The 19,136-nt window shown below is 52.2% G+C and overlaps 1 protein-coding gene across 3 annotated transcripts in view; it reads right to left on the reverse strand.

Moving 5' to 3' along the window:
- MAN1C1 (mannosidase alpha class 1C member 1) overlaps positions 1–19,136 on the reverse strand; it is a 178,871-nt gene that overhangs the window by 11,285 nt on the left and 148,450 nt on the right. For all 3 annotated transcript variants that reach the window (XM_033227730.1, XM_033227729.1, XM_033227731.1), the window contains exons 7-8: positions 15,258–15,351; positions 6,129–6,244 (exon numbers count right to left, since the gene is read on the reverse strand). In XM_033227730.1, the coding sequence (XP_033083621.1) occupies positions 6,129–6,244; positions 15,258–15,351 (210 nt within the window). The remainder of the gene's footprint in view (positions 1–6,128; positions 6,245–15,257; positions 15,352–19,136) is intronic.

A 19,136-nucleotide genomic window follows, 5' to 3' on the forward strand; every position in this document is an offset into this window, starting at 1 on the left:
TCTGTCTCCTGCCCCTCCCTTCTCACACCCTACCTCACCCACACTGGAATCTTTTCACTCATGTACACCCTCCTGGCTTCCAATATTTCAGGAGCCATGTAATATTTCCTTGGTGTCAGTGCTGTGCTAGGTACTGGGGCTACAGGTGTGCTGGAGAGGAGCCTGGACTCTGCCTCAGGGAGCTCACCCATTAGTGCAGGGAATTCCCAACAAAACCAAATGTACACGAGAGGTGCAATTTGTTCTGTTTTGAAACACTGTCTTAGACTGTCACCCAGGCTGAAGTGCAGTGGCACCATCTTGGCTCACTGCAACCTCCGCCTTCCAGGTTCAAACCATTCTCGTGCCTCAGCCTCCCAAGTGTTAGCTGGGATTATAGGCGTGTGCCACCACCCCCAGTGATTTTTTGTATTTTTAGTAAAGACAGGGTTTCACTATGTTGGCCAGGCTGGTCTTGAACTCCTGACCTCAGGAGATCCACCCACCTAGGCCTCCCAAAGTGTTGGGATTACAGGTGTGAGTCACCACAACTGGCCCAGAGGTACAATTTGTGATCAGCATTTTGAATAAAACAAAGTGAGAGGATAAGATTAAAAAATGCAGGGGGAGGCGGAGAGGGGCTGGACACAGTGGCTTATGCCTGTAATCCCAACACTTTGGGAGGCTGAGGTAGATGGATCACTTGAGCCCAGTAGCTTGAAACCAGCCTGGGCAACATGGCAAAAACCCATCTCTACTAACTGCACTCCATCCTGGGAAACAGAGTGAGACTCTGTCTCAAAACCAAAACCAAAACCAAAACAAAACAAAAAGCTGGGGTGGGGGCAGTGCTGTACTTTGCAGAGTGAGGTCTGGGAAAGTCTCTTTGCAAAGGTGACATTCTTGAAGGCTGCATTTTTCTTCCTGCTTTGGGGCTTGGCTGGTGCTGGGCCTCCTCCCTGCATGCTCCAGCCCTGACTCTGCTAACTCCACTTCCTCCAGAATGTCACTTCCTTGGAGAGAATGCTGCAATTTAAACCAGCACTGCCACTGCCATTACTATGGGCCCGTCACCCTTCTACATGGTGCCATTCCTACTTGGCGTATGTTTCTGTTGTATATTTGTCCCTCTCTCAGACTCGGAGTACCGTGTGACAGCAGAAGCCACCACCAGCAGCCTCCAGCCAGTGCCTGACACACAGGAGATGCTCAAGGAACATTTGCTCACTCTTGGGTCTGTTTTTTCCTTTTTTCTCTACTGTCAGGGCCCAGGGCTGGTGGGCTGGCTGCAGGACCCACACTGAGTGGCAGATAGAGAAGCGCTGACAATGTGACATGCCAGGGCACCTGTTCCACATGGGGGAGTGCTGAGGACACCTGCAGAGCAGCCGGGCTGCAGGCCCGCAGCTGCTCGGCGTCACTAAGTGTGTGGCGCAGGGGAGGAGTGTCAGGGCTCAGAAACCTGGGTCAGAGTCACCAGTTGTCAACACTTTGGAGAGAACACAGATATCTGAGGGAGACCTCAGGATGCCACACACCAGAGCTGGCATCTGCACCTTCCAGACCGCCTCCCACAGGTTATTTCCACTGCGGGTTGGCCCCAAGCTAAGTAATTGCGGTCAAGAGGAAATTATAAACCAGTGCCTCTTTGAAGACACAACTGAGACACGCAGATGCAAAGATTAAAAAACAAGGCTTTTTAAAACAAAACACAAGACAGCGCAGGCTGGCAGACGACTGGTAAAAGGTTTAAATCACAGCAAGCAGAGGTGCAAGGAGCTAACTGGGGTGCAAGACCAGGGTTTATTTAAAGTATTAACAAAAATATTTGTACTGTTCCTTGCAGAGCACGGCTAACCCATAGGCAGTGAGCCCAGAGTGGCGAGAGGCCTGGGTTTGAATCTCAGCTCTGCGATTTAGGAGCTAGATGACTGTGGGCAAGTTATTTCACTTTACTGAAGACTCACTTTGCTCATCTATAAAATGGGAATAATGATTCCTGGATCGGTTGTGAGGATTAAAGGAGAGGATATTTGAAGCCTGGCTCTGTGCCTGGCACTGGCTGTTGCTTCCTTTGCCACCTGCAGGAGCCCCATCTGAGCACTTGTGGGAGGGGTTTCAGGCAAGCCAGGCCCCTCTGTGACTTGGCCGCTGGTAAGCAGAGGCCAGTCCACTGCATCTGGAGTTGGACCCGTATTTGTGTCCTCGCTCTGACACCTGCTGCTATATGGACCTAGGGCCTTTCTGACCCTCAGTTTCATCATCTGTAAGATGGGGGCTAAAGAAGATGAGATACTTAGAGCACTGGCCCGGAGGAGGCCAAAGTGACCAAAGCTCTCCCTCTTCTTCTTGTCACCTGCTGTGACACTCAGAGGTGTGCCCAGTCTGAACTGTCTGACCTTCCCAGGCCCACCCCAGCTGGACACTGGTCTAACCTGGTGCTTTTCTGACCCCAGGTGCACAACAGAATTGTGGAAGGAACTTTTTTTTTTCTTTTTTCTTTTTTTCTTTTTTTGAGACGGAGTCTCGCTCTGTCGCCCAGGCTGGAGTGCGGTGGCGCGGTCTCGGCTCACTGCAAGCTCCGCCTCCCGGGTTCACGCCATTCTCCTGCCTCAGCCTCCCGAGTAGCTGGGACTACAGGTGCATGCCACCTCGCCCGGCTAGTTTTTTGTATTTTTTAGTAGAGACGGGGTTTCACCGTGTTAGCCAGGATGGTCTTGATCTCCTGACCTCGTGATCCGCCCATCTCGGCCTCCCAAAGTGCTGGGATTACAGGCTTGAGCCACCGCGCCCGGTCTCTTTTTTTTTTGAGACGGAGTCTCGCTCTGTCGCCCAGGCTGGAGTGCAGTGGCGCAATCTGGGCTCCCTGCAAGCTCCGCCTCCCGGGTTCACGCCATTCTCCTGCCTCAGCCTCCCGAGTAGCTAGAACTACAGGTGCCCGCCACCACGCCCGGCTAATTTTTTGTATTTTTAGTAGAGACGGGGTTTCACCGTGTTCACCAGGATGGTCTCGATGTCCTGACCTCATGATCTGCCCGCCTCGGCCTCCCAAAGAGCTGGGATTACAGGTGTGAGCTACTGCGCCCGGCCGTGGAAGGAACTTTTTTTTTTTTTTTTTCTTGAGACAGAGTCTAGCTCTGTCACCCAGGCTGAAGTGCAGTGGCCGATCTCAGCTCACTGCAAGCTCCGCCTCCCGGGTTCACGCCATTCTGCCTCAGCCTCCCGAGTAACTGGGACTACAGGCGCCCACTACCTCGCCCGGCTAGGTTTTTGTATTTTTTAGTAGAGACGGGGTTTCACTGGGTTAGCCAGGATGGTCTCTATCTCCTGACCTCGTGATCCGCCCGTCTCGGCCTCCCAAAGTGCTGGGATTACAGGCTTGAGCCACCGCGCCCGGCCGTGGAAGGAACTTTTTAAAAAGCTCAGATTGGGATTTAATTGGCCTGGGGTGAGGCTAGACATGGGATTTTTAAAGCTCTCCAGGTGTTCCTAAGGTACAGGCAGGGGTGAAGGTCTTTGGTCAGTGATTCCCAACCCTGACTACACACGGAAATCCCAAGGAGGTTCATGTGTGGCCCAGGCCGCATGCCCAGAGGTTCTGAGTTAGGGGTGCAGTCTGAACATCAGGACTTTGCAGCTCCCTAGGTGATTTTAACATGCCAACAAGGTTGAGAACCACCAGAAGATTCTTCAAAACCCCAAACTTGCCAGAGGCCCAGCCTTTACCCAGGGTCAAAGATGCTCCAGGCTCTTCACTGGGAAGATCAAATGCAGAGAGCAAAGCCTCTTCTATTCAAAGTTCTCGCCTACAAAATCAAGTGCTCCGAGTTGCCTTAAATAATTCATGGCCATTTCTTCCCATGAAGCCTCAACTATAGTGTGCCCTGAGGGCAGGGAGCCTGGCTGCTCATTAACTTTATGTTTACTCTGCAAGAGAAGGCATAAAGGGCCTCTGGGCAGCACACTCTGGCCACCACCAGCTGCACACTAATTCTCTGACCAGGGCTCTGGTCTGAGCTCAGCCAAAGACCGGAGTGAACAAGGCTGGGACTCAGACTGAGATGAGACTATAATCCCAGAAGCTGCTTCATGATTGAGGTCTTGTGCCAGGGAGCTGGACAGGGAAAACTCATTGCTGAGCCTATGGTTTAAAGGGTCCAGGGCTCTAGCAGTCTGTTTCAATGTGTGTCTTTTAAGCACCACCATTCCTGGCCAGATTACTGTGATCAGAGGGTAGTCAGAGACCATCTATCCATCCATCCAACTGCTCACACCCACCCACCCATCCTTCCCTCCATCCATCCTTCCCTCCATCCCTCCATCCTTCCCTCCATCCATCCTTGCCTTCATCCATCCTTCTATCCATCCATCCTTCCCTCTATCCATCCTTCCCTCTATCCATCCATCCTTCCCTCCATCCATCCATCCTTCCCTCCATCCATCCATCCTTCCCTCCATCCCTCCATCCTTCATCCATCCATCCCTCCCTCCATCCATCCTTCCTCCATCCCTCCATCCTTCCCTCCATCCCTCCATCCTTCCCTCCATCCTTCCCTCCATCCTTCCCTCCATCCCTCCATCCTTCCCTCCATCCCTCCATCCTTCCCTCCATCCATCCATTCTTCCCTCCATCCATCCATCCTTCCCTCCATCCCTCCATCCTTCCCTCCATCCATCCATCCTTCCCTCCATCCATCCTTTCAGCATTCATGCATGCATGCATTCATTCATTTGTTCACAAAACAGTTACCATGTGCCTGCTATGTGCCAGGTACTGTTTTAGGAGCAGACAAGATCTCTGATTCCAGATAACTGACATTCTATTTGGGGAAGATAGAGAATGAGCAAGTAAACAAATACGTGCCTGCCTGTGATAATTGTAGAGGGTGATGAAGGTGAAGAGAATAAGCCTGGGTATGTGACAGGCTGGGAATGGTAGTTTCAGTGGCATCTGAATTGACAGTTGACTAGTGAGTGGGACCTAGCCATTGGAATGATATTCCAGGCAGAGGGGACAGCAAGTGCAAAGGCCCTGAGGTGGGAATTGCCTGGGGTGTCTGAGGAAGAGCAGGAAGACTGGTGCCAGGGCCCAGAGAGCACAGGGCAGAGAGGCAGGCGTGAAGTCAGGGTGATCAGCAGGGCCCAGGGAAGGCGGACTCGATGGGTAAAGGAGAGGAGTTGGATTTATTCCAGGTGCTAAGGGAAGCCAGAGAAGAGAGGGATGTGCATGTCCAGCTCTTCTGGCTTCTGTTCCCTACACAGCATTCAGAGAGCAGGGCAGAGGGGAAGCCAGTTTAGAGGAAATAAGGAGGTAGTGTAGATCAAGGTGGTGGCAGAGTAGATCCAACTTGCTCAACTTGCTTTATGGGGAAACTGAGGCCGAGAGAAGGCCCAGTGCCTTTTCCTTAGTTGGGCTCCGAGGTATCTGTTGAGTCATGGGATTCCCTAGCCCTCTTCCCAATGGCTCAGGCTAACTGCTTCCCTCTTCTGTCCTGGTCTCTCCTCTTTGGAGGGACTCACCTCAGCCTTCCAGCCCTCGTTCATTCCACACCCCGTGGACAGACCACCAGTGGTACCAGCTTGGCCAGCTCTGTGCTGTGTGGCCTTGGGCAAGTGCCTTCCCTTCTCTAGGCCTTGGTTTCCATCCACATAAGAGAAGGAGCAAAACTGGATGCTCCACTGAAGGAGGCCTCCTCCAGCTTGGACATACTTCTCCTGTCACCTCTGTTGTCCAAGGAAGACACGACTGAGGGTCCCACTCTGGCAGCCACCCTTGGGGGTGCCAGCCCCCAGTCTGGCTGCATTCTGGGCTCTGACACATCAGCCGAAGCACAGACACCGAGCAGGTGGCAGTTTCTGAATCAGACTGACGGTCACTTCCGATGAGACCTGAGACACATGACTTCACCTCCCCGAGCTTGGGTTTTGCATCTAACACAGCCCCAGTCTTAGAGCATGTGGGAGGGTCACAGGGGTGTACAATGCCTGGCTGCGAGGGGGCTGTCCTGTCAATCTTCTCACCAGTTCACTGCAGGGGGTGGGAGCAAGCCTCAGCCCATCTGGCCCCACAGCCCCCCGCACTCAGGGGCCTGTGAGAGAGCCGGAGGCTGGTGACCAGCGGCCTGTGAATAATCCAGTGCTTGTCTTACCTCCAAGGCTTCGTAGTACATATTTTTAGCCTCCATATCTGTCTTGCCCGACATCAACCAGGATTTGATCAAATATTCATAAAAACTGTCCCCGAGTCCTCCAACTGAGACGTGGTCTGTGAGGGGAAAGAGGACAAGAACATTATCTCCATCTGCTGCCGGCTCTCCTGGGGCAGAGCCTCGCACACCCGCCTGGCCTCAGGGGCCTGGTGCCTGTACGGGTAGGAAGTGGGCATCTCGCCAGCAGCCACCAAACCTGGAACGGGGACTGCAAAGCAGACACAGCCTGCAACTCGGAGGAAATCCGGGCTGTCTAGAGCGCGCTCGTCCTGCACAAAAATGCATGGGCTCATCCGGCGGGTGCTATAAATCACCTTGCCTTAGCAGGCTGGGGACAGGCAGGGCCTCTGGTTATTAACTGTAAGTGAGTTGCATTTCTTTACAAAGATAATCTGGTGGCAGGGAGTTCAGAGGTTTTTATTACCCAGTGACAAACATGATAATTAATGCTGGGTAGCTTCATAAAAGGCCATGGGAAAGAGGAGGAAAAACCTTAATTTAGTCGGCCAAGCCCTCAAGTAGAGCCTCTCTGGAAAAACTGAGTTTAAGTTTAGCAAATTGGGATAAATGGAGTTCAAAGGAGCAGGAAAGAGAAGAATTGAGTCGTAACACCCCCTCTCTGCCCTGGTGGCCTCTGCCTGCTGGACAGTGGGCCAGCCAAGGAGCAGGGCCTCACAGGCTGTGGCTGAGCCCAGAGGTCTCTCCACCCAGGGCCGACCCAGGAGGAAGGCGGGTTGCCTGAGGAACACTTCACCACAGATGCAAGACAGAAAACGCTTCATTCCTAGGCTTTGACAATTGACAACGGGGAAACGTAAAGGCATTTGATAGATTTAACAAAGAACAAACCAGTTCTGTGTTCTGATTCACTTAAGCAGAGAAACAGAGAGAAGAAAGAAAATGGGGGTGGACCGAAGGCGGGGTGGGGGAATGGGCAGAGTGTTTTCAACTCCTCAGCAGAAGAAGGGGGCCAAGAGAGAGGGGAGAGGTAAAGTGGGTGGGGCGAGGAGGGACAGAAAGAGAGAGAGAACACACCAACAGCTACCATTTACTGTGGGCCAGGAGCCTCACTGTATTATTTATAACTTAATCTTCCAGGGCACCCTGCAAGGTAGGTGCTATCGACCCCATTTCCCAGGTGGGAGAACGGCAACTGGGCCTAAATGGCTCATCCAAGACCATCAAGCGGGTGAAGGGCAGAGCCTCACCTTCCGCAGCTGCACACAGTCAACCAGACAGTGAAGACAGAGACACGCAGAGAAAGAAAGACAAGTGTGCGGACCGAGGGACCAAAAGGGCGAAGACAGATGGGACCCAGGAATGGGGATCGAGAGGAGGCCAGCCACACGGTACACCCGCCCTTCCGGCCCCCTCCAGCCCTGATCCATAAATAAGTCCTGGCCCAGCAAGGGTTCCAGACGGACCAGCATCTGCAAAAATTGGAACAGACAAGATGAAGCATGTGCTTTGGGGAGGAGCTGGAAGGGGCCGGGCTGGGCTGGACTGTGCTCTGGTGTGGAGGGAAGACAGAAGTGGCACCTCTTTCCTTCCTAGGTACCCCATGGAAGGGAAGGGCTGGGCCAGGCCTGGCATGTGGAGGAGGGGCAAGTCTGTTGCAGAGGAGGGGTCAGGCTCAGGCTGGAAGTCATGGGTCGGCCTCTGCTCAGAGCCCTTCTCCAGCCCCATCATGGGCACGGCAGCTACGAGCACTGTCACCTCTCGGTGTGGCGCACCCTCCCCACCTCATCCCCTAGTCGGGGGCTCAAGCGTTCTCACAACCCTGCTCATGGTCCCTCCCCATAGGGTGGCCACAGGGATTAAGTGAAACAAGGCCAGCCACCATCAGAAGCCCTCAGTGGCCGCACTCTCCTTGGGCGGTGGGCCCACCTTGCCATCAGGTGCCCGCCGGGTATGGGATGAGTGCCTGTGCACGGGTCTGCCTCCCTTACTAGCCCGTGGGCTCTTTGTGGGGAGGGATTGCATGCGACTCCCGCTTGGTGCCCAGTAACTATATGGCGCGCAGAGATGCCCATGGAGTGCTGAGCGGGGGAATGCAAGGGAGGCTTGGGCTCTGTCGGGATGCGAGGCTTGAGCTGTGCCAGGAAGCGCCTCAAATGCCAAGCCAAGGAGTTTAGACACAATCATGCGGTGACGGAGTGTGCGCGTGACAAGGTCCAGGCTTCCTCTGGAGGGACATGCAGGGGAGGGAGCCAGGTCATTAGGGTCTGCAGTGTTGAGATGTGGCTGCCTCTCAGGGGCACTTATGTGGGCGTCTCACATATGAGGGTCCCACTGCTTTACAGCTTATGTGTGGGGGTGTGTGGGGAGTGTGTGTGTATGGATGGGGTATGGGGTGTGTGTGTATGGATGGGGTGTGGGGTGGGTGTGTGTATGGATGGGGTGTGGGGAGTGTGTGTCTATGGATGGGGTGTGGGGTGGGTGTGTATATGTGGTGAATTAATGTGTGTGTGTATGTAGGTGAATGGGGGTGTGTGTGTGTGTGTGTGTGCTGAGGGGTAGGGGTGTGTGGATGTGTGTAGGGAGAGTGTGTGTCAAGGAGTGTGGTGTGTAGTTTGTGTGAGGGGACTAATGAGTAGTGTGTGGGGTGTGTGCGTGAGGGAAGTGTGTGTAATGTGTGGGGGGTGTGTGTGGAATGTGTGTGTGAGGGGAGTGTGTAGTGTGTGACGGGAGTGTGTATGTGTGTGCGTGTGGGAGTGCCGGTGGTGTGTAGTGTGCGGGAGTGTGGGTGGTAGGTGTGCGTGTGGGAGTGTGGGTGGTAGGTGTGCGTGTGGGAGTGTGGGTGGTGTGTAGTGTGTGGGAGTGTGGGTGGTGTGTATGTGTGGGAGTGTGGTGTGTAGTGTGTGTGGGAGTGAGTGTGGGTGGTGTGAGTGGTTGGGAGTGAGTGTGGGTGGTGTGTAGTGTGTGTGGGAGTGAGTGTGGGTGGTGTGTAGTGTGTGTGGGAGTGAGTGTGGGTGGTGTGTAGTGTGTGTGGGAGTGAGTGTGGGTGGTGTGTAGTGTGTGTGGGAGTGAGTGTGGGTGGTGTGTAGTGTGTGTGGGAGTGAGTGTGGGTGGTGTGTGTGGGAGTGAGTGTGGGTGGTGTGTAGTGTGTGTGGGAGTGAGTGTGGGTGGTGTGTAGTGTGTGTCGGAGTGTGTGGGTGGTGTGTAGTGTGTGCATGAGGGGAGTGTGTAGTGTATGTATATGTGAGAGGAGTGTGTAGTGTGGGTGTGTAGGGGAAGTGTGTGTAATGTGTGTGGGGTGTGTGCATAGTGTGTAAGGGGAGTGTGTGCAGGGGAAGTGTATGTAATGTGTGTGTGTGGTGTGTGTGAGGGGAGTGTGGATGTGAGGGGAGTGTGGATGTGAGGGGAGTGTGGGTGTGTGGGTCTGTGTGTATGGGGGAGTGTATGTAGTGTGTGTGTGGGAGTGTATGTAGTGTGTGTGTGGGAGGGAGTGTATGTAGTGTGTGTATGGGGGAGTGTATGTAGTGTGTGTGTGGGGAGTGTATGTAGTGTGTGTGTGGGGGGGAGTGTATGTAGTGTGTGTGGGGGGGGGAGTGTATGTAGTGTGTGTGGGGGAGGGAGTGTATGTAGTGTGTGTGTGGGAGGGAGTGTATGTAGTGTGTGTGTGTGGGGGGAGTGTATGTAGTGTGTGTGGGGGAGTGTATGTAGTTGTGTGTGGGGAGGTATGTAGTGTGTGTGTGGGGAGTGTATGTAGTGTGTGTGGGGGGAGTGTATGTAGTGTGTGTGTGGGGGGGAGTGTATGTAGTGTGGTGGGGGAGTGTTATGTAGTGTGTGTGGGGGGGAGTGTAGTGTGTGTGTGTGGGGGAGTGTATGTTGTGGTGTGTGGGGGGAGTGTATGTTGTGGTGTGTGGTGGGGGAGTGTATGTAGTGTGTGTGTGGGAGTGTATGTATGTGTGTGTGGGAGTGTATGTTGTGTGTTGTGGGAGGTGTATGTAGTGTGTGTGTGTGGGGGAGTGTATGTATGTTTGTTTGTGTGGGGGGAGTGTCTGTAGTGTGTGTGGTGGGAGTGTATGTAGTGTGTGTGGGGGAGTGTATGTAGTTGTGTTGGGGGGATGTATGTAGTTTTGTGTGTGTGTGTGGGAGGTATGTAGTGTGTGTGGGGAGTGTATGTAGTTGTGTGTGTGGGAGTGTATGAGTGTTTTGGTGTGTGTGGGAGTTGTATGTAGTGTGGGTGTTGGGAGTGTATGTAGTGTGGTGTGTGGTGGAGTGTATGTATGTGTGTGGGGGGAGTGTATGTAGTGTGTGTGGGGGGAGTGTATGTAGTGTTGTGTTGTGGTGGGGAGTGTTGTAGTGTGTGTGGGTGTATGTATGTGTGTGGTGTGGGATGTACGTAGTGTGTGTGTGTGGGGGGAGTGTACGTAGTGTGGTGTGGTGGGGGGTGTGCATTTAGGTGTGGTGGTGGGTAGTGTATGTAGTGTGTGTGGGGGAGTGTATGTAGTGTGTGTGTGGAGTGTATGTATTGTGTGTGGAGGGAGTGTATGTAGTGTGTGTGTGGGGGGCGTGTATGTTGTGTGTGTGTGGGTGGGGGAGTGCATGTAGTGTGTGTGTGGGGGAGTGTATGTAGTGTGTGTGGGGGAGTGTATGTAGTGTGTGTGTGGGAGTGTATGTAGTGTGTGTGGGAGGGAGTGTATGTAGTGTGTGTGTGGGGGAGTGTATGTTGTGTGTGTGTGGGTGAGTGTATGTAGTGTGTGTGTGTGGGAGTATATGTAGTGTGTGTGTGGGGAGTGTATGTAGTGTGTGTGTGGGGAGTGTATGTAGTGTGTGTAGGGGGAGTGTATGTAGTGTGTGTGTGTGGGGGGGAGTGTATGTAGTGTGTGTGGGGGGGAGTGTATGTAGTGTGTTTGGGGGGAGTGCATGTAGTGTGTGTGGGGGGGAGTGTATGTAGTGTGGTGTGGGGGAGTGTATGTAGTGTGTGTGTGGGGAGTGTATGTAGTGTGTGTGTGGGGAGTGTATGTAGTGTGTGTGGGGGGAGTGTATGTAGTGTGTGTGTGTGGGGGGTGTATGTACTGTGTGTGGGGGGAGTGTATGTAGTGTGTTTGGGGGGAGTGCATGTAGTGTGTGTGTGTGGGGGGAGTGTATGTAGTGTGTGTGTGGGGGAGTGTATGTAGTTGTGTGTGTGGGGAGTGTATGTAGTGTGTGTGTGTGGGAGTGTATGTTTGTGTGTGGCGGAGTGTATGTAGTGTGTGTGTGTGGGAGTATATGTAGTGTGTGTGGGGGGGGTGTATGTAGTGTGTGTGTGGGGGAGTGTAGGTTGTGTGTGTGTGTTGGGAGTGTATGTATGTGTGTGTGGGGGAGTGTATGTAGTGTGTGTGGGGGGGAGTGTATGTAGTGTGTGTGGGGGGTGTATGTAGTGTGTGTGTGTGGGGGGGAGTGTATGTAATGTGTGTGGTGGGGTGTATGTAGTGTGTGTGGGGGAGTGTATGTAGTGTTTGTGGGGGGGAGTGTATGTAGTGTGTGTGTGGGGGCGTGTATGTAGTTGTGTGTGGGGAGTGTATGTAGTGTGTGTGGTGTGGGGGAGTGTATGGTGTGTGTGTGTTGGGAGAGTGTATGTAGTGTGTGTGGGGGGAGTGTATGTAGTGTGTGTGTGGTGGGAGTGTATGTAGGTGTGTGTGGGGAGTGTATGTAGTGTGTGTGTGGGGAGTGTATGTTCGTGTGTGTGTGGGGGGAGTATATGTAGTGTGTGTGTGGGGAGTGTGAATGTATGTGAGGGGAGTGTGGGTGTGTAGGGGAGTGTGTAATGTGTGTGTGTCTGGGAGGGATGGTGGGTGGGGTGGTAGGGGGGGGTGTGTGTGTGTGTATGAGTGTGGTCTTCCCCAACACTGTGAGGCGGGCTAGGAGAAGTACAGGCATAGTAATGAGAAGACATGGCTCTACATTAGCTCAAGGTACACCCCCGCCCACTCTGGGCCTCGGTCTCCCCATCTCTAGATGTGTGAAGGGGGCATGAGCTGGTGTCCCTGAGCCCCAGAACAAAGGCAGGCTCTGCTGCTTCCTGACCGCGCCAATGCGCTCGTCACACCTGGCAGGAGGCTGGGCCACAGGCCTGGAAATCAGCCGATCTAATGCCAGGGAAGCTGCCAGGCTGAAGCTCACACTCCTGGACCTGCCAAGGCGGTCTGGACTTGCCACTTCCCTCCTACAGAAGAAAGTGTGGGATTCAGGCAGTGGACAAGTTACTCAGGCGCCACACTGAGGGGCTGGTGACCCCTTCTCGGCAGCTCTCAGCTCTCAGCAGGTCGGCCTCAGGGTCATCTCATTTGTGTTGGGCGCCACTGGGAGCCTGGTGGGTTTCTCCTGGGTGTGAAGTCTTAGCAGTAGGACTGTCTTGGGGCTCCCCTGTTGCCCCTGAAGCTCGATTTCCAGGAGGAGTGGGAAGCCAACAAGAGCAGAGGCCTAGGTAACTGAGAGGCAGTCCTAATTCCTTCTTTGTCTCTCTAGGCTGCAATTTCTGTGGTTGCAAATGGGCTACACAGTCCCTGCCTGTCCTGCCTTCAGGCTTGCTCTGAAGACTCAAGAAGAGAAAACGATGTGCATGCACTTAAGCTTATGCAAGGTGGTAATGCTATCGTGTGCTAAAAGAATGTGTGCACCAGAAAAAAAAAAAAGAACACACACACAGGAAAACTGAGATGACCCCAGGCACCAAGGCCAGCGGAGGAAGAAGGCAGATGTTTGGGCGAGCTGGACGTCATAATCCCCTCTGCTCTTTAGCAGGCCAAGGGCTCAGATTTTATTAATAGGAAACAATTTCCCATATGCGACTGGCTTTGCCCAGACCTGCAGCCCCCAGCACAGCCTGAGAAGAAAATGATGCTTCCTGGCAGGGGCTTCCGTATAATTTGCCAAGGTAACTGTTGAGCTGGGAAGCCCACACCCCTCTCGGCCCTTTTCATGGGTTCTGCTGCCTTGCCCTGGAGCAGCTCAGCCCAGCAGAGGGGTTGATCTCCTTACCCAGTCAGGCCTTGCAATTAAAACCAGCAACTGTTATTGAACTGCCTCTTCCTGTGGCCATAATCTGCAATTCAAGCTTCATTTTCTCCCCATACTTTTGGATTTGCCAGTGTGTTCTGATTAAAAATACTTTCCATTTCTGTAAGTGGTTTTTACAGGAGGCCACCTGGGGTGAGGTCATCACTGGGGGAAACTCCTGGGTGGAGTTTTCTGGGGGAGACTCGGGTTGGAAGGAAAGGCCTCAGCTGCTTCGCCACAGTGTCCCCAGTGCCGCCTCTCTAGGTCCCACTTGCGTCGTTCCCTTTTGGGACAACTTGGATCGTCTTTGGAAGATGGAAGTGAAATCTGTTTCCTGCAGCCTTTGACCATTCTTCCTACGCCTCTCCATGGCACACAAAGAATGCATCTCACTCTCTTCTTTCATTTTGCAGTACAGGAAACCGAGGTTCAAAGAGATACAGTGAATTCCCTCCAAGCCATGTAGTCATTAGACTCATATCCACTTTGCCCCCGAGCCCTCACTGATGTCACAAAAATTGGGTTGGAGGCAGGAGAAAGGGAAGGGGGTCCTTGTTTGCACAGAGACAGTGGGGATGGGTGCTCTGCCAGGTCTTGGGAGGCCCTAGAGGCAGTGCCCATGGAACCTATCACTGCCAATTCTGGCTGACCATGACCATGTGACCAGGGCCCGCCTCTGCTTCCCAGAGCTGGGCTTCTCAACAGGCATGCGCATTCCAGGGGCCTGGGAGACTTGTCCACACTCTCACACCTAAGCGATCCCAAACCCCATTCTGTTGCAGTGGGTGGGGCTGGGGGCTTGTGAATTATGTTCCATGGGTGACTGGCTATTATCTGGCTGAGAAACAAGTCTTTGAACAGAGAACAACTGAAAACTCTGGGACTGATTCTTTCTTGTAGGTCTAAGATGCACAGATGAATTCATGATGTCTTTTTTTTTGGGATGAAGTCTCTTTTTTTTGCAAACAAAAAAGAGTGGAGTGGAATTTTTCTTTTTTTTTTTTTTTTGAGCCAGACTCTCACTCTGTCGCTCAGGCTGGAGTACGGTGGCGCGGTCTCAGCTCACTGCAACCTCCGCCTCCCGGGTTCACGCGATTTTCTTGCCTCAGCCTCCTGAGTAGCTGAGACTAGAGACGTGTGCCACCACATCCAGCTAATTTTTGTATTTTTAGTAGAGACCAGGTTTCGCCACGTTGGCCAGGCTGGTCTTGAACTCCTGACCTCATGATCCACCTGCCTCGGCCTCCCGTCATGCGCCTGGATGAATTCATGATTTCTACATTGTTGTGTAGTTTTTTTTTTGTTTTTTGTTTTTGTTTTTTTTTGATTAAAGTTAGGGCCAGGTGTGGTGGCTCATGCCTGTAATCCCAGTACTTTGGGAGGCCGAGGCAAGTGGATCATTTGAGGTCAGGAGTTCAAGACCAGCCTGGCCAATGTGGTGAAACCCTGTCTCTATTAAAAATACAAAAAAGTAGCCAGACATGCTGGCACATGGCTGTAATCCCAGCTACTCGAGAGGCTGAGTCAGGAGTATCATTGAACCTGGGAGGCAGAGGTTGCAGTGAGCCGAGATCCCACCACTGTACTCCGGCCTGGGCGACAGGGCGAGGCTCTGTCTCAAAAACAAAACAAAACAAATTGAAGTTGGAAGTGGGGAACCTGATCAAAGGGGCTGGGAAAGGATGCCTGGCCTCTCTTGGAGCCACTTCTAGGATGGATGACTCCACTTGGGACCCTCCCGAGAGCCTGGGGTAAAATGCAGGAGGCTCCTGCAGCAGGATAGGAGATGGAAAGCTGCAGCATTGACGGCACCAGATAAGGTAGGTAGGATGTGGAAAACACAGGGCAGGCCTTCAGTAAACAGCAGCCATCACACCCAGCACTGCAGCAGCGGACAACCACGGGCAAGCCCCCAGGATGCGTGGGAAGACAGGTGGTGTCCAGGAGCACCGAGAGAATGCCTTGCTGGCTGCACGGCTCTGACAAACACATCCTCACTCAGACCAGGGGCCTGGCAGGGTCTTCCTAGGAAGCCTGGGCAGGAACCTGCTGAATGAGGGGCAGTGGCGTCTCTGTACTCACGTTGCACCCAGTTCCCACTCACTGGGCTGAGGAAGTTGGGGTAGAGGCCAAAGGGCTTTTCGATCTTCCTGAGGACCTTGCGGATGTTCCTGACCTGCCGAGAGACAGACACCAAGTGAGCCTTCATGCTTCTGAAGAAGCCAACTGCACCCAGCCGGCTGAGGATGGGAGGCAGCTGGTTCAGAGGCACGTAGGAAACCTTACGAGGAGGCAGGAAGGGAGAGCTGCCCAACGGACTGCAGACTCGAACCCGGGGGTGGTGACATGGCCTTGCCCTGGTGCCACGTGCAGGGTGTGGCAGGGCCTGATCCATAAGCCTCTCCACTGACTGCTCTGCCTGGTGCCTGGACAGTCTCACCCCAAAACCACTGCCTGGCCAACTCCTACCCCACCCCACTCTCAACACGTCCTCATTGTTGGCTGCTTTAGGGGTCCTTTTTGAAGGGTTCTTTCGGGGAGGGTTTTTTTTTTTTTGTTTTTTTTTTTTGAGACAGAGTCGCACTCTGTCACTCGGGCTGGAGTGCAGTGGCATGATCTCGGCTCATTGCAACCTCTGCCTCCCAGGTTTAAGCAATGTTCATGCTTCAGCCTCCTGAGTAGCTGAGATTACAGGTCTGTGCCACCACACCCGGCTAATTTTTATATTTTTAGTAGAGACAGGGTTTCACCATGTCGGTCAAGCTGATCTCAAACTCTTGACCTTTTTTTTTTTTTTTTTGAGACAGAGTCTCACTCCATCAGCTGAGTGCGGTGGCGCAATCTCAGCTCACTGCAACCTCCGCCTCCTGAGTTCAAGTGATTCTCCCGTCTCAGCCTCCTCAGTAGCTAAGACTACAGGCATGCACCACCACGCCTGGCTAATTTTTGTATTCTTAGTAGAGATGGGGTTTCGCTATGTTGGCCAGGCTGGTCCTGAACTCTTGACCTCAAGTGATCCACCAGCCTCAGCCTCCCTCCCAAAGTACTGGGACTATAGGTGTGAGCCACTGTGCCTGGCCTATGGAGGGTTCTTTTAAAGGTGGGGTTAAGTGACAGTAGCTCATTTGTTAGCTTTAGGTAAAATTGCCTTGCTAATAGGTCAAAAATGGTCAAATCCAGCAATCCCACTATTGGGTATATATCCAAAGGAAATGACAACAGTATGTTGAAAAGATTACCTATATTCCTGTGTTCATTGCAGCATTATTCAAATAGGCAAGATATGGAATCAACCTAAGTGTCCATCGACAGATGAATTAATAAAGAAAATGTGGTATAGCCAGGCATGGTGGCTGACGCCTGTAATCCCAGCACTTTGGGAGGCCAAGGGGAGGTGGATCACTTGAGGCCAGGAGTTTGAGACCAATCGTGGCAACATGGTGAAACCCCATCTCTACTAAAAATACAAAAATTAGCCAGGCATGGTGGCACAGGCCTGTAATCTCAGCTACTTGGGAGGTGGAGGCAGGAGCACTGCTTGAACCTGGGAGGCAGAGGTTGCAGTAAGCAGAGATGACGCTATTGCACTCCAGCCTGGACGCTGTTTAAAAAAAAAAAAAGAAAGAAAGAAAAGAAAATGTGATACAGTATAGGCTAGGGGTGGTGGCTCACTCCTATAATCCCAGCACTTTGGGAGGCTGAGTTGGACAGATTGTCTGAGCCCAGGAGTTTGAGACCAGCCTGGGTAATATGGCGAAATCGTCTCTACAAAATATACAAAAATTAGCTGGGTATGATGGCACATTCTTGTAGTCCCAGCTACTCAAGAGGCTGAGGCGGGAGGATCGTTTAAGCCCAGGAGACTGAGGCTGGAGTGAGCTATAATCATGCCAGTCCACTTCAGCCTGGGCAACAGAGTGAGACCCTACCTCAAAAAAAAAAAAGAAAGAAAATGTGGTATACACAATGGAATATAATTCAATCTTAAAACAGAAAGAAATTCTGTCATTTGCAACATGTATGAACCCAGAGGATATTGTGTTAAGTGAAATACGCGAGGCCAGAAAGACAAATACTTGATCTCACTTATATGTGGAATGTAATAAAGTTGAACTCATCGAAGTAGAGAGTACAGGCTGGGTGGCATGGCTCACGCCTGTAGTCCCAGCACTTTGGGAGGCTGAGGTAGGCAGATCACTTGAGGTTAGGAGTTCGAGACCAGCCTGAACAACAAGGTGAAACTCCATCTCTACTAAAAATACAAAAATTACCTAGGCATGGTGGCGGGCACCTGTAATCCCAGCTACTTGGGAGGCTGAGGCAGGAGAATCACTTGAACCTGGGAGGTGGAGGTTGCAGTGAGCTGAGGTCATGCCACTGCACTCCAGCCTGGGCAACAGAGAGACTCCGTCTCAAAAAAAAAAAAAAAAAAAAAATGTAGATGTAGAGAGTAGAATGGTGGTTACCAAGGGTTGGGGAGACGCTGATCAAAGTATATAAAATTTCAGTTAGGAGGAATTAAGTTTAAGAGATCTATGCTGTAAGACATGATGACTGTAGTTCATAACAATGTATTATATTCTTGAAAACTGCTTAGTGCTAAGTGTTGCTAACTTAAGTATTCTGGCCACTTAAAAAACAATAAATATATAAGGCAATCAAAAAAAGGCCAATATTGGCAGTTTCATATGGCCCAGTCTAGTAATATGCTATTTTATCTGATATCCTGGAATCATTTCAGGGGAGAGGCTTGGGCTCCTGAATAACCCATGCCCTAACAGGCATTTCAGGGTTTTAATAAAAAGAATAATAATTATAAAAAGCAATGACAGCTGTTAACCTTTCTCAGTTCCTTTGAGCCAGATCCGTTATATACATTATCGCCAACCCTCATAACCGACAAGGGATTATCTCAGTGTAACAGACAAGAAACCTGAATCTCAGATAGGTTTGGTGACTTGCTGATGGCCACCTGGTCCTTAAGTGGCAGAGCCAGGACGTGAATGAATTCTGACAACATAAACCATACATATTCCTGCCTGACACAGGGCAGCACTGGGCCAACACAGATCAGGGTGGTGACCACGCAGCAGAGGCTGCCCCAGCTGGAGCAGGAAGAGGCTGGGTTTGCAACCTTTGGGACTCTGAAGGTGAGAAGTGGAATCCAGGAGGGCTTTGTCCATAGTGCCTGCTCTCCGACAGTGGTTAAATCCTACTCAGCACATCCTAGCCAGCACAAGACCCCTTGGGAGAGAAAGGCCCTTGGGACCACACTGTCTCATGTTGATAGAGTTATATGTGTACAGGGCCGGGAGTGCGGGACAGCCACCTTTCTGCAGTCAGACCTTCCTTTCCAGGCGACAGCACTTGGCTTTGCCACGTCAGACTTCATATCCATTTATGTTAACGAAGTCCATTACGGGGACAGGAATGTGCTTGTACCTGAGTTACTCTCGACTGTCCTGGTGGTGAGCAGTGAAGCAGGCTAAATTAGCTCCCCTAAGGGTGCGGGCGCTTCTAGAATTTGGGCCAATTTGTTGACTGCCAATAATTGCCTCTGTGGGAGGCATGATTGGGGGATGAAAATAGCCAGAGTATGTAAATGTAGAGGAGACAGAGACAGACGGATGCACTCTAGAGCAAAAGCCTGCAGCCTGCTCTATCAATCTGGTCTGGAAGGAGCCAGCACGTCCTGGACTTCAATCACGGCTTTATCACTGACCAGCTGGATGGCCCAGGGCAAGTGACTTGACCTCTCTGAGTCTTAGTTTCCTCCTCTGTAAATATGGGAACACCAGGAAGACCCACCTCACAGGGTTGTCGGGAGGAGCGGAGCTATTATAACGTGCGTAGCACATAGTGGGTGCTCAGGCAGGGGTAGCTATTACTCCAGAATAACCAGGGACTGGAGTGAGTTCCCTGTCCTACTCCATTCTGAGCTGGTCAGAACCTTCCTAGAGG

The sequence above is a fragment of the Trachypithecus francoisi genome, unplaced genomic scaffold (genome assembly GCF_009764315.1).
Source record: "Trachypithecus francoisi isolate TF-2019V2 unplaced genomic scaffold, Tfra_2.0 Lachesis_group12, whole genome shotgun sequence".
Lineage (NCBI taxonomy): Eukaryota > Metazoa > Chordata > Mammalia > Primates > Cercopithecidae > Trachypithecus > Trachypithecus francoisi.